The 16494-nt window shown below is 35.8% G+C and overlaps 1 protein-coding gene across 1 annotated transcript in view; it reads right to left on the bottom strand.

The window, feature by feature from the left end:
• Positions 1–15982, bottom strand: part of LOC150108654 (BAI1-associated protein 3-like) — a 175549-nt gene extending 159567 nt beyond the window's left edge. Inside the window, exons 1-2 of the mRNA XM_090390496.1 lie at positions 15833–15982; positions 2884–2950 (exon numbers count right to left, since the gene is read on the bottom strand). Of these exons, the coding sequence (XP_090246622.1) occupies positions 2884–2950; positions 15833–15982 (217 nt within the window). The remainder of the gene's footprint in view (positions 1–2883; positions 2951–15832) is intronic.
• Between the last annotated feature and the right edge of the window lie 512 nt (positions 15983–16494).

The raw sequence follows: 16494 nt of genomic DNA, 5'->3' as shown, positions 1-16494 counted from the left end.
GTTGCATTTTTCATTATATTAAACACCTGTGTTAGTTCACTCACTGCAGTTAAAATGTCCTTTTTGTAAATCATTTCTTAGATTGTCGCATACTTTGGCAACATTATGCAGTAGATCTAGGACTTTTTCTAACTCTAATTCGTCCCTTGCCGCCATCTTAATGTTAGTTAAAGTTGTGTGTGTTATAGCTTTCCTATTGAACTGCTACAATTTCTAAGTTACAGTTTTTCTGCTTGTTCCTAGTAGTGATGATTCCATTGAATTAGGATTCAGAGGATTGTTTCTTGTGTCCTTTGTACCTCCCAGTGGAAGCAGTTGGGAGGGGGGAGGTGTTAAACCTTGCTGTAGTAGCTAATCCTATTATGACCGGTTTGAGATAGCTGAACAATAGATAGCCTGACCACAGTAGCATTCAGTTCAAAGAGATGGAATAAAATTTCAGTCATACGTGCTTAGAGCTATGAAACTATAGAGTAAATTACTCACTTAAATTAAGGGGATAAAATCTCCTAGGAGCTGTGTTTTCACATTATGAGAAAATATCAAGGATAGTGAGGGAGCTTACTCCACCTTGAGGGAGCTTGCTTAGAGTTGCCTTGGTGTTGTACTACTAAGTGGTCACTTACGCTTGGATTCGCTGATAGTTCGTCGGCATGAAACTCGTAGATCGTGGTTTTCGATCTTAGAGTTTCGCATACTGGCTGAAAAGTAATAAGGGATTTTTATCCCCTTAATTTAACTAACTTCACTAGAAAATATAGCCGTTTGGCCTTTCATCTAAATTACTCACTGTTAGATAGATCACTGTACGAGCTGTCAGTCGATACTAGATACATCCAGTTTTTCTGTTCGTTACCACACAAAATCAAGATAAAAGCAGGAGCGATTTTAAGACACATCCTGTGTTAGTTCACTCACTGCAGTTAATTTGTCCTTTTCTAAATAATTTCTGAGATTGTCGCTTAGGGCTTGATAAATTTCATGATAAATTTTATTCCGCCCGAGCTTGTGCGACTGTGTGTGTGTGTGTGTGTGTGTGTGCGCGTGCGTGCGTGCGTGCGTGCGTGCGCGTGTGTTTTCTTTATCGTTGAACAAGATTATGTTATTGAAGTATCCTACAATGGAAGTATTTCATTTTCTGCAGAGATATTACACTAAAAAAAAAAACATAAAAAGGTCGACTTGACTTTCCTAAACGTACTTTTAATACTAGACTAGGGAGGTCAATCTTACCTTCATGTTATGTGTGCCAAGAGTGGACGTGTTTATTTATTATGTTTAGTGTTGGCAGGTTTTTCTTTTTTAAGAGGGAAAGAAAATACACAGATTCCAGATTTAAATAATAATAATAGATCCTCCATATGTAACTTGCATTCGGTTTTCTTATAAATGCTTGTGGTATCCAACATGGAATTCGAATCACGGTCTTTCCCCTCAAAAGGACACTTGCTTAGTGTTCCATTTGGGCTATTGAAACGCTTTGTCAAAACAATCTATATCGTTTATTTTTATGAGCATAATAGACATTTTAATCTCGCCTTTTCCAATCACAATTCAAGAAGAGTAAAGCTGAAACAGTTCATTTCAGCAGTACGAGGGTGTGTTGAAAAGTTCTCGTATTCTCGAATTTCTTCAAAACCTCTGACATTTTTTCTTATATATATATCCTAAAAGAAAAAGAACAATTCATTACAATTTTATGAAACATGATGAATCATCATAGATAAACAGGTTTAAGATATGTTCTTTCTTGTGGTTATATCAGTTGCTTTAATATCATTTTTGTTCTAGGTGTTTAACAAAACATTTCAGCCTCACTCGTATGTACCTTCGATTTCCATCGTTCCTGACGATTCTATGTAGCGCTCTCTTCTGGGTTAGATTTTTCACTAATGTGGATTAATGAACAAGGGTATTTTGGCCCATTCCTTCCCCAAATTGCATTCAGTTCCTGTAATGCAATTTAATGTTGGTTGTTGTAATTAACTGACTTTCTAACTCCTCCGAACAATCCTAACTCTTTAGGATTCAGCTCGGGACTCTGTTTTGCCCATTCGAATCTCTGTTCTTAGGTTTCTTCAAATCATGTCGCAATAGTCTTTGCAGTATGACAAACCATTATAGCATAGCCAACATAAAATTTGGCACCATCCTCATAACATGGAAATGCTGCTAATACATTTAACAGATAATTAATGCACTCGGTAAAGAACGTTCGTTTTGGTATTCGAACACATCCATCGGATTTAAAAAGTTTTTTTTTTTTTAACCACAATCTACTATCTAATTATTGTATGCATTCCACAATAGAGGTAGAATCAGAGTATGGCTTGCTTTATAGGGGGACAAAGACCTACACGAACTTAAGCTATAGAGACGAATAGAGTGTTCAGGAAGAAACACCGAAAACTTCGGTTGCCTTTAATTCCATGCTGAAAGATTCCTCTACCGTATTCCGGGAGGAATGACCTGACTAGATGTTTCTTTTCGTTTCACCATTACATGTACAATCGCTTTCGAATGCTCAAATTTTTCTATTTACATGTATTCGCATGAGCTGATTCATAAACAGTTCATGCTATGATAATGCAATTCAATCAAGGTCATTTTTAAATGATGACGCATTTTCAGTATCATACTCAGTTGCAGGTCGTGTGCCTTTTTACTGAATGGGTGTTCATTAGCTTCTCCTTATATCTGTTGTGCTATGAAGTTTCTTCTATTGATACGCTGTATCCAGAAAGGTTTGAGTATTCGTATAATTTTTCCAGCATAGTGTAGTTATTATTATTATTATTTTGTCTCATATGCACATTCCTTTCTATAGGGAAAAAATTCTCATATCGTCCTGAAATATTTAATCTTTACAGATGGATTACTTACCTTCTTTGTAATGCTCATCATCGAGTTTAACTTCTCTGATGATCACTTTTAACTGTATTGTAGTGCTCTGCAATTAAAGGAAAATGTTTAGGGAATTAAGGTTGAATTTAATACACCATTATTGATGATGAAAAGCAAAGAACGATCATAATATGAATACGAAAGTTATCATGATAGAAAAACATCATTAAAAAAATTATATCAATATTTTAGAATTCAGCATTGCATGAAATTGCCAAGACCTGTTTGAAAAAAAAAAGGCTTCACTGTGAAATATTCTGGTCTGTCTGGCATAATTTCGAGTGAGTTTCATGGTAGATGGATATCTGGTGAGAACACAGTATTTAACATTTACACTCTTGTCTCATAAGGTCTAATTATTTTTGCAATTATTCTAGTTAGATTAGTATGCCCAAATAAATACGAGCTAGAATTAGAAACTATCCCTTCTTATCTAGCACGACGTAGAATACACCGAACCTCAACGATATTGAAATGGTGGAGACAAGATGCTTACCGATATTCAAAAAAAAAAAAAAAAAAAAAAAAAAAAAACGTAAAGGCTGAAGTAGCGCCAGTTATTCTCTCTGTGCAGGGACAGGCAAGTTTTCCCTTAAAGGAACATTGGCGGCACGATTAATTAAACTATAACTGATTACAGTTCAATAAATCGTGCCAATGTTGCTCTAAAAGGAATATCCAACAATCATTTAGAAATGAAAATCAAGGAATTAGCTGGGAGGTGGAATGCAGGCATTTTATTTATTTATTTAATTTAATTTTATTTTATTTTTCGCCATACTTTATACAAGGACCCAAATCCCGATATACTATTTATTAGATCAGGGTTTCCCAAACTGTGTTCCGGGAGTTCTCCTGGAATTTGTCAGTTTAGTTTTCTAAGCATTTTTCATGAATAAATATTTTATAGCGGAAATATTCTAAGGAGAATAATATTCGTGAATATGTCGAAAAGCTCAGACCCAGAACACCTAATAACATCTGTGTAGCCAATGTTAGTGACCAAGCCGTGTATTTTTAAACGTGTAAGTATTCATGAATTATGGTTAATTTTCACACATCGAAACCTTTCAACATTTGGGAAAGGGAATACCGCTGTTTATGACCGGTCATAAAAATTATCTGCAAGCGGATTATAACAATGGGCCGCGTATCCTCACTTCTCAAAACTGAAGGAAATGACATCTGTGTAACAAATGTCAGTGACCAAGCGGTATATTTTTAAACATGAAAATATTCATGAATTATCGTTAATTTTCACACATCGAAATCTTTCAACAATCGGGAAAGAGAATACCGCTGTTCAGGGCCGCGCCAGCTAATATCTAATTTGGATTACACAATGCAGTATTAGGGGCAGCCGATAAAAGTTTGCACCCGAGAGCGGCAAATACCCTTGGCGTGTCCCTGCCTCTGTTTATGACCTATCATAAAAATTGCCTGCAAGCCGATTACAACAATGGGCATCGTATCCTCTGTTCTGAAAACTGAAAGAAATAACATCTGTGTTGCAAATGTTAGTGACCAATCAGCAAGGAAGTATAAAGAAAATTTTTCCACTAAAATTGAAGATCAAGGTAGTCTTGTATTCGGTTCTCAAATCTAGTAATACTGAATACTTTCTTCGCAAGTTCGTATTATAGGGTGAAAGTTTCGAAACTGTAGTGCCGTGATTTTTTAAAAGTAATAGGCCTGCAGATTTAAATTTTTATATGAATAAGAGACAAGGGAGTTTGTTTAATTTTGGTATTAAGAAATCTCGTATTGAAGGTATTTGTGACTCAACAGATAGTGAGTCATCCACCACCAGCCTACAAAGCGATCTCCAGGATGTACAAAGGGAGGGTAAAACTATTAGCACACAGGAGAAAAAGTCTGCATTCACTCGTATTTGTAATAATATTATAAATTTTTGGTGATTCAGAATGGGATATGTCAATGAAAATCAGCACAAATTAATTTAATGATGTTTATGTTTAATTGATGTTTAATTAATTAATAATTAATAATTAATGATAAATTAATAATTAATGATAAATTAATAATTAATGATAAATTAATAATTAATGATAAAAATCAGCTAAATTAAGAATTAATTATTAATTAATGCATTACAAAACAACCAAGGTGTTCATTGAAAAAAATTTCAGGATTTGCGAAGTGTTCCGTCGTAGGAAACGTTTGGGAAACGCTGTATTACATCAATGTATTAATCTCTCTAGATCAAAAAAGCACCGATAGAGTGCAACATGCTCGTTTTAGGTAGCACCTAAAGTGCGGGCACATGTGAGGACTAATCGTTTCTCTGTAGGTTGTTGTTGTGACTACGACGCATTCATACATGAGCTAAGCGAAGCTTTAATGGAAGGAGATGTTAATCAAAGGATTCGGACACGACTAATCACTGACTAATCATCACTTGCGATTATAACGTCAAGCTATTCAATCATACCGTGATGAGCTAAGCTCATCACGCTTTACATCACAAACATATTGTATTAATACTGTTTAGGCTATTTCAGTATATATAATTACATAATTATATCTTAACATAGTAATGAAGCACTTTAATACCGATTATAATATAATTTTCATAATGATTATAGCAGATATTGATGTTTCAGGGTTAAAACTGTTGTGTAAAATAACAGGAAGTGCAATTTTCTTAGCGAAATTTGATACATTAAATTAGTATACTAGGTGATACACGTATACCACCGATTTTCCGGCAACGGATGGTTCTTTAATCCTGACGAAATTACGAGAGCGCACTTTTAATTCCTACAACCACTCGCCTAGTCATTGGGTAACCAGAGATGTACTTAATTATTTAAGTACACGCTCTCTTAATTCGTGTGAGTGTGGTGAAGGATGGTTTCAAAGGTTTAAGACACATCATGGAAATTCTATCCATAAAGTTTGTGATGAAAAACGATCAATCAACCAACCATGAAGGAGCTATCGAATATGTGGAAGAATTTGGCAAACTTATAGATGACGAGCGCTTCAGTCCCGAGCAAGTGCTGATGAAATATAATGCTCATAAAACTGTATTATAATGGCAATTCACGCCGCGAAGGATATTGACAGTATCAGACGAAGAAAGGCCCACAGGATCAGTGGCGGCTTGTACATAAGCACTGCGACATCGCAGCACCCCCCCCCCCCCCAAGGAAAAAACGTAAAATAAATGCCAAAAAATAAAATGTTGTTTGTGTTTATAAATAATAACAATGCTTACAACATTATATAAATGCAATACAACATATTAAAGGTTACAACTTATGTTTCGACAGTGATTGAATAGTTAATAATTGGAATTGTTCGATTAATGCTTTAGATTACGAAACGAATGCACTGCGATCCAACGCAGTGTCGGAATTATCACGTTCGGTCAGTTCCGGCAAGACTCACCGATATTCGTTTGCACTTGTCATTGCACGTGAATCTGACAATGCTCGTTGAGCAGTGTCGCTACAGATAAATTGTATGCTTGCGCGTATTATTTCTGTGAGATACGAAACTTTTATTATTGGTTTGTGTTCGTGGTGAGGGGGAAATATTTTTGGCAAACCTTATTTTATTCTGTTAAAATAACATATAATTATTTATTTATTATAAATACAAGGCTGAATTATGACGAGTATCACTGTTGAAAATATGAAAAGAATTATATTTTCTCAATTATCGTTACGAAACAAATGCACTGCGATCTAACGCAGTGTCGGAATGTGGAAACCGACACTGCTCGTTGAGCAGTGTCGCTACGGATATATTGTATGCTTGCGCGCGTTATTTCTGTGCACAAAACTTTAATTATTCTTTAATAAATAGTATTACATTTTATTAAAGTAAATAAATAAATAAATTATTAAAGTAAATAATAAGTAAATAAGTACATATTTACTTATTAATAATAAGTAAATATGTACATTTACTTATTAATAAATTGGTTACTGATTAGGAAAAAATGAATTATTTTTTTCTAATTTTGTATATGCAACACCCACACTTAAAATTTTCACCGGCCGCCACTGAAGAGGATTCAGTCCAGTGATAGAGTTACTGTCCTGAAGTACTCAAACACTGCAAGCAGGCAGGGATGTAAACCGGCGGTGAGAGGAAAAAGTAAATGCCCCAGAACATTGAAAGGCATTAACAATTACCATAAGACATTGAAAATAAAAATGGCTGGATTACCGGAGATAATGTTAGAATGGGTTGAAAATCCTGAAGCTCTATCACTCACACCTGTAGGTCTCCAGAAGATTGCAAAAATCATTGTTTGTGTTTATAAATAATAACAATGCTGAAACCAGAAGGTACAAGCGTCAACACCAATGAAATGCTGGCATAAGTTGCGACCTTGACGTTTGATAATTCTCCTGATGAAAATGTTGACAATGAATTTACAGTGTTTAATGTACCAAAGGAAACGAGAAAGAAGTTCTTGAATTTCTTGAGTATTCAAAATGTGTTACAGGAGCTGCTCCAATGGTATATAGCAGGTATACTCTTTAATGAAGATAATCTGGCTGCGTGGATGAACATTGACGGATTCCTGTTGTTCACCGCTATACTGGATCTGAAATTATAGAACTTGTTCTGATTTCGGATGAAAACATTCAACTGTATCATTTGCAATCATGCATTTCATTTAAATAGTTAAACCACATTCGATTTATATTTGATTTTTAAGTTTCTGAGTTAACTGCGCTTTATTTAGAGACATGGAATAATTATAATTATTAGGTCAGAAGTATATTGATGAATTGTTATTACATGATCTCAGTTGGTTCGTCAAGGCTCTGGAACCAAAAGTGCCGGAAAATCGATGGTGTACTTGTATATCCAAAAGTCTCTGATGGGCCCCATGGTCACTTTAGGTATAATTCAATGCATTATTATTTTGCTTCATTACGAGAAACATGAATGTCACCAATATAGTTTGAAATGTTTCCATGTATTGATGCCGGCCTAGCTGAACGAGTGGCTAGTGTACTGCCCTTCAATCAACAGGATGTTGCGTTTGAATCCATCAATGCTATGGACGTTTGTGAAAGTCTTTAAGTGTTAGACGATTTTCATTTCACCGAATGAGACTACACTACTACCTTGCTAACTGATCTGAAAAGTACCATGTTTGGTGTCTAGAGCATTCTCTACTCTAGACACCGAGTAATCGGACGAGTGACGAACCGAGTGATCCAACCTTTAATCCATTTAGGATATATTATAGGTTTCCAACTTTTCATGGAAGTCACGTAAAAAATATGTAAACTCGATTTAATTGCAAGGCTGTGTACGCTCACTAAAACGACTGCAGTAACCTTTGAAATGTTGCAAGCAGTCATCATCAGGTAAGGTTATTATCATTGTGTCAAAAAAAAAAAATTAAAAATAAAAGACATGTCTAGCTTCCGTTTGACTACGAAAAAGAGGCTAGTACTTTGGCGTCAAGAAACACATAGCTGTGTTCCGCACCCACCATATTCATCATATGTGGGTGCGGAACACAGCTATGTGTTCCGCACTATGTGTGGCTACATCAAGTGACTGTTTCTCTCTCTCTCTCTCTCTCTCTCTCTCTCTCTCATTAAGATGAATTATTAGCAAATATCGGATATTTTAGGGCATTTCAGGAATGTAGTTTGTACTTATCCGCCGAAACAGCGTCTATAGTTGGGTCTACATTTCGGAATGCCCTGAAATATTTGAAGGGAACAACAATCTGTCGCAAAGTTTAACAAACACTTTCTTCTTCTTCAACCAGTCCCATAATTTTTGCGTAGTACCTTCAGTGTCGTTGTAGAGAAGATTTAGAGAGGCATAGGGAGGACAAGAAAGTTAAGCAGCAAAGACAACTCATACAGGTATACGATATTATTGAGTAATGACAGTAGAATATCAAAAGAAAGATGTTATGTGGTATGGAGATTCCCTCATAAAAATGAGAGTGTTGCTAATTTGAGTGTTTTTTCGGGAGGGAAAATCAAAAGTATGACGAATGCAATTGAAAAACAGAAAAGTAAAGTAAAAAACGTTTATTTAACTAGTAAATAAATTTGCTAGTTAAATTAACTAGTAAATTTAACTTTGCATGTGACAGGACATGCAAAGATTGCTGAAAAATGTGAGAGTGAAGAATGAAAGAGAGAGTGAATTCAGTACTAGCATATCTTGATATGATAGTACGATATTAAGAACTGTGGTGGCAGAGCCGTTAGAAGAGATAGGTTTTTGTGTGTGGGGGGTGGGGTTGAAGAGTGAGTTTGACGGACAAATGGATTCATAAGGGACGGCCTTCACTTAAATGCCTCTGATATCAGGAGGCTGGAGAAGTACAGGGAAACTAGATCATGCCAGAAAAAAGGTTAGAATCTATGCTTAAGAGCGAATAAATTATGTAACTATGTTAATGATACGAATGTTATTAATGAAAGTGATTATTGTGTGATCGTCCAGCTCGGATTTAATTATGATGTTCAAGGATGTCTGCACATAAGTGAGGCCTTAGCTACTAAAGATCTGCGAACTGTCCAACTGGGTTTTGCCGACTACAGAGGTGAATATACATAAAAAAAGGCTTACTGTAACTTATTCTGTCTGGACACAAATGGCGGGAGTATCAGGGATAACAGAGTAGTGTTTATTGCATTGCGAATATATTATGGCCTCGAATTGCAGACATTAGTGAAACCTGATTCTAAGAGGCAGTCATCATACCAATTTGAGTCTATTGTAAAGGGTACAGCAATTTTTTGAAAGATAGACAAAATTAGCACAGCAAGAGTATGCTGATAATGATATCCGATTATTTGAGTCCAGTTAAACTAGAAAGCTATGATTGCAATATTTTTTCCATGTAGTTTTCCAACAGTTTTGCATGTAGTAGTGAGTTTATGCTATCTGGTGTAAATTGGAGTTAAGATGAAATATATAGTGGGATGGTGCTACAGACCTGGTGGATTGGTTCTAGTGACAACAAAATGCATCAACGATTTAGCTGATGGAAGCTAAACGAGTGTTCATCATGAGTGACTTCAGTTATCCAAACCTTCCTTAGATAGCGGTGAAATCTCATTATAAGAATGAAGCCGAATTTATTGAGCTGTTGAGAGACAACCTTCCCATACATCGTGTAACAGAAAGAACAAGAAGTCAAAGAGTGTTAGACCTGATTATAGTGTTAGAGAGTTTTCAGATTAAAATCACTGTTCTGCCTCCGGTTGATGACAGTGATCAAGCTGTACTGACTTGGGAAGTGGTTAAGTATATGGATGTTTCATTCAGAAGAGGTTATATGCTCACAAACTACAAAGCTGGAAATTATGACTAACTTAGGAGAATATTAGTTCGGGCCCATAGTAATAGTTTCTGGATGGGAAATATATCGGCAGTGAGTAGGAAGCATTAAAATACTTAAATGATGAAGTACCTGAATGTGTCCCTAGAGTTCAAGGAATAAATGGATGCAATCTTATTGCGCAATTAAGCAAGAGATTCTTAAGACAAAGTTAAAGCAGAAGGAGTACCATGCGAATAAGAATAATGTCAGTATGAAAATCATGTTGCAGGCCAGAATAATTATAAGTAGTAGTAGTAGTGTGTTGGTAAATTTTTAACTGGCAAAATAAAAAAAAATAAAAATGTGTGTACTGTATATAGTTACTGCAGGATTTTACTGAATTACAACAACCATTTTGAATAAAAACAGAAAAATAAATCCTTTTTATTGTTATTTACATATAGTCAATTAAAATTATTGAGTATACTCTATTTGATCACAAAAGAAACGAAGAAATTATGAAAGAATTAAACCAAGAATCAGTACTAGAAAAAATTAAAAAATATTAACATAAATGGATGGAACACGTTCAAAGAATGAAAGTAGAAAATTTACCAAAACAAGCCTTAAAGTACAAGCCATTAAGAAAAAGAAAATCAGGACGTCCTCTTAAAAGATTCAATGATGACTTCTAAGGCAGGAACAAGCCACTCTAGGCCTAAATTCTTATGTTACAGTAGCGAGACAACCGCAATCTGGTGTAACAGTGGGACTAGTATGAGTAGTTGTAGCGTGCAACATAAAGACTAAAGTCCTAATTAGGCGCCATTTAAGTTAAAAAATAAATTAAAAATAAAAGTGGTCCAAAGTTCTGAAAAAGTTTCAAAACTTTGGATCACTGATTTTTTTTTATTTATTTATTTTTAACTTAGATGGCGCCTAAAGTCCTAATTAGCAGGGGCGAATGCTGGTCTTGAAATTCACGCTTGCTCTTGTTATCATTCAGGGAGTCAGAGGTGTGATTGAAGTCTGATTAGCAGAATAATGAATTACTGACCATTTAAAACTATATATTTAGAAATTTATGTACATATGATATTCTATCTTTTTCAATTTAGCTACTTGAATACAAATTCTACCCTACGGTTCTTCTTTATGAACTGATCAATAACATCCTCATAAAAAGTTGGTTGTAACTTCATTTTCCCAAGCAACACGCACACTTGTAAAGGCTGACTGAAGCTCACTGGCTAGAGCTACTTTGACTGCGTATGGCCTGTGTATAAGTCGACGTGAAGGGAGCGGAAGTGGCTATGCGAGCGCATGAAATCACAGTGCTGCAGCGAGGATCTGGAAGCTCCTACAACCGAGCAAGCCAAGGTTGCTTTGACTAGACGAGCAAGCATCGGCCTTCGATACACAACACAACACAAAGCTCAATTATTGCCGCGCAAGCTTAAGACGTCTTCTGTCTACAAAAACAAAAGCCTAAATGGAATGCTTATAAATGCATGCATTTATTAACAAATAAATATTACTTCTTTCTCAATCAATGAGCTTGCGCAGCAGGCATAGCAAGCATGGAGAATTCGCCCCTGCTAATTAGGCACCCGGATTGCGGTTTTCTTGTTACTGTAACAAACTTTGTTTGTGTGCTCTGAAGATATTAGCATTTACGTTAATAAATATTATTTTCTTATCAATCTGTGTTCGCATCTATTCCGTTAAAATCCAATCAACACCTTTTACTAATAAATTTGTCGTTTTTAAATCCGAAATATGGTCTGCTATTATGTTCGTTAAACTGAAACCTATTTCAGCTTCATCACTGCTGATTACAATAGTGATAACCATGCTTTTTGCTTTTTAAATACTTTACTTGCAGAGATTAAAACATTTTTGATTCAATATAATCTGCAAAAATCCCGAAAATCGTTCAAATCAATTTCCCTATTTTAAAATTTCACTAAATGGTGCATATTTTTTTTTTTTTTTCACGAACTATCCATGGTGAACTTGGTTCTTCATAGGACCAAGTAGATGGTTCTGATAAACCGAAATAATTTAAAATGTTTTCATCATATAATAAAAGACATAAATTTATGTGTTTAATTATATTTTCTAATAAGGTTTTCCTAGGAAGAGCATCGAAATTATTATTTTATTGTCATTATACTTATCTGATTTAATCTAATCTTCAACTTGAGATTCATGTTTTCCAGTACCAACCTTTAAATTTGCATGATTGATTATAGTTTGTGCTTTCTGAATTAGTTGTCTTTACTGAAGTCTTTCAAAAAATTAATGATATTTAACCTCTTCGTCAGATCAGTGCAGCTAGCCATTGTGGATTGAAGAAGTACTACCGCTCTACAGTTTAGAGCCATTATCGGTTTAACAACTGGCTCGCAAAATTCTTGAACAATTCTTGAAAAACAATTGACTCGCGCTAGAACCAGTTCCAACACCACTGGTATTGCACGAAAAGCTAAGTCTAAACGTGAAACGAAACTGGCTTTGTCAGTTAAAGACAACTCGAAAGAATTTTATTCTAATGCTGCAAGTAAAAGAAAGAATGAATGTGGATGGTATGGTATGGTATCATACACAGCTAACAAATGTTGGAGAGGTTGTTCAACTAATGCGTGCGATTTTGCTAAGAGCTACCAACCTGTATTCTAGCTCCGCATCATGGGCGTCTGCAGAAAATTTTCCAGGGGCGGACAAAGCTTGGAGACAAATAATTGCATCAATAAATTTTTATTTAGTTATTTAATTTTTTTGATGTTTTTTTTTCAAGTAGATCTTAAGGGGAAAGTGCCTCGTGTATCCCCCCCCACACACACACTCTGCGGACGCCCATGCTCAGCACTGAATGAAGAAACAGATGGTGAGTAGGAAGTACTAGAGCTGTTACATAAACTAAACAAGACTTCCGCAATAGAGTATGATGGAATAACAGCACGGATTTGAAAAAGTGTTCAGCTGCACTGGCCGTGGCATTGACTTGGTCGTGTAATGTGAATCTCAGTACAGGGAAGATTTCACAGGAGTAGAAGGAATGGAAGATAATTCCATTGCGCAAGGGTGGTGCAAAGACTATTGTGTCTAACTGTTGACCTATCGGTATCTCTGAAGTGGTGTTGAAGAATTTGGGAAAAAAAGTTGATAAGAGCTCGCATACAGAAATGGGTTGACACAGAAGCTATATTTTGCAATGAAAATCATAGGTTTGCTATGGGAAGGTTATGTTTCTTACATTTAATAATGATGTTACCGTTGAGTTAGACAAGGGGGGGAGGAATGGATTCACCATGATAATAATTCACCAGAGTTTTTTAATGCTTTTGACAGGATACAGCATGGAAGAATGTTATATAGCTCTGAAGATATGAGAATGAATTACAAGCTATCAGCTTGGATAAAAAGAATGGCTGACCGATAGATGTAAAAAAGTGGTGCATGGGAGATGCAAGTTTGTAAGATTTAACAGTCCTTGATCCATTGTTATTCAAGCTTTACCTTAATGACATTGAGAAGGATTTGGCAGGTGATATACAGCTGTTTGTTGATAATGCAAAGATGCAAAGATAGGCAGAGTAATCAGGAATGCAGATGAAATGCAGTACTTATAGAATGCTTTGGATAGGTTGCAATTATGTGCATGTGAAAATGGCTTTCAGTTCGGTGTTAGTAAATATAAAGTTATGCGATTTTGTGTAATGGGATATCCGATGTCGTATTCTATTTGCGAGATTATGCAAGAACAGCCTATCATTCTAGGAATGTTAACCATTTTGTTGATAAGAAGCTGAAATTCAGGACTATGCAGAATACAACTCAGTGGAAATTTGTAATGCTTAAATGAACATTGACATGTAAGGATAAGGAAGTCATTTTTCAAGGCAAAATTCTTTACAAGACCTTGATACGATCTCACCTGTATTATCGTGCACAGATCTGGTCTCTCCTGGTTTCCAAGGCGATGTAAATACACTGAAGAGGGTGCAAAGGAGACTGTTTTAAAAATGATATCCGGACTGTAGGATGTACATTATGAGAACAAATTGAGAATTTGTGGACACGCAGACAATAGAAAACAAGAGAACGAGAGGAGATATGATTGAGACTTACAAATTTTTGAAAGGGTCATACAGGATATCAGTAGATGGAATTTGTCAGTCAAGAGCTAGATTTTCCTTTCATCGAGTGGTGTGTGATTGGAATATATATCCATTAGGGGTGGTGAGTACTGTGAATTCATCCAAGAAAATAGACGAAGCCCTCCTGTTAGAAAAACTAGGACGCAGAGAATTATCAGAGCTTCTCGAATGAAGGGGAGTTAGCCTACCTCATATGGAGGTGTCAGGGTTTTTTCTAGGATTTTTCTTTCCAAAAAATATGCAGACCGGACAGAAGAACACACACAGTTAGCGATCTGATACACAGCTGGCATAATAGATTGGACAAAAGAAGACCTGGACAAACTGGACCGCAAAACTAGAAAACTAATGACTATGCATCATGCATTAAATCCACGATGATGTTGACCGGTTGTTCCTACCGAGGAGAACGGGTGGACGGGGTCTGCTGCAAGTATGGAAGAAGAAGAAATTAGTTTAAGAAGTTACATCGACAATAGCTCTGAGCAAATGCTTCAAGCAATTACTCAAGAGGGCCTTCTAAAAGCAACAGGAAACAAATTCGATTACAAAAAGGATCAACAAAATAACCGATATGTGCGGTGGAAAAATAAACTCTTGCATGGCCAATTTCTTTGAGATACTGAGGAAAAAAATGACGTGAACAAGAGGTGGCAATGGCTACAATACGGATACATTAAAAAAGAAACAGAAGGAATCTATTCTAGCAAGCTCAAGAACAGGCATTACAAACTAATGCAATCAAAGCAAAAATTTTGAACATCAATAATAACAGCAAATGCAGATTATGCGATCAGAAAGATGAGACTGTAGAACATCTAATCAGTGTCTGCAGCAAAATAGAGCAAACTGACTATAAATACCGCCATGATCAAGTGGCCAAAATAATTCATTGGCATGTATGCAAAAAATATGGCTTTCCTACTTCTGATAACTGTGGCAGCATAAAATATAGATTGTGTTGGAAAACGAAACAGCAAAAATTTTCTGGGACTTTAGAATACAAACTGATCGGCATTTAGAACACATAGACCTGACATCACAATTATTGAACATCGACAGGTTTGGATTATTGATATCGCAGTACCGAGTGATAACAACATTAACAACAAAGAACTGGAAAAAATTACTAAATATCGAGCTCTAGCAATCGAAGTTGGCTGACTGTGGCTTAAATACATCAAAGTCATCCCAATAGTTATCGGTGCACTTGGTGCAACTTCAAAGAAGCTATCCAACTATTTACAGCAATTAAACATCAACGAAGTGACCCCATATGACCTACAAAAAACAGCATTACTTGGAACAGTCCATATTTTACGATGCTACCTGGCGGACTATTCTTAGATTCTTGGGTAGAATCTGAATTGTTTTATATCACCTGTCAAATTATATAGTCAAATAATAATAATAATAATAATAATAATAATAATAATAATAATAATAATAATAATACCCACATAGTTATAAAAATTACCTGAATTGGACGCCATCTGCTTTCAAGCTCCTTTCTCTCTGCTGCAGTTAAATTTCTGGCAATAATCGCGGCGTACGTTCCGATATCTTTAGGAGTTGCATCGAATGGAACTGATGGGACGCCAATATAATTATTAGCCACGCCAAGCATCACGCAGTATAAGTGCCGTATCTGTAAATATGAATTCATTCAAAGATATTGAAGGATATCTAAGTTACATTAGTAGAAGGGGTGTCAACCAAATATGCGTAGGGTAAATGGTGGAGGATGTGACACACAAAACGTGACGTGGCATCGAATGGAACTGATGGGACGCCAATACAGTTATTAGCCATACCGAGCATCATGCAGTATAAGTGCCGGAACTGTACATATGAATTCATTCAAAGATATTGAAAGATATCTAAGTTACATTAGTAGAAGGGGTGTCAATCAAATAGGGGTAGGGTAAATGGTGGGGATGTGACACATGAAACGTGACGTCATTGATCGATCAGATAAACATGGTAGTGATGTCATTGCGATCGGTGTGTGTTGTTATCAGTTCTAGTGACGTCATTTGTTAGGCGTAAATAAGTGACGTCATTGAGTTGAAGTGGAAAAGGAAGTTATTGTAGTGGGGAGGTGTGACTTCCTGTGTCGTGGGTGGCAGATTAGTGTGA

This window comes from Typopeltis vanoorti, chromosome 3 (assembly GCF_054136105.1).
Source record: "Typopeltis vanoorti isolate ZY-2024b chromosome 3, IOZ_Tvanoo_1.0, whole genome shotgun sequence".
Classification (NCBI taxonomy): Eukaryota; Metazoa; Arthropoda; class Arachnida; order Uropygi; family Thelyphonidae; genus Typopeltis; species Typopeltis vanoorti.
This window is presented reverse-complemented; position numbering and strand designations above follow the sequence as displayed.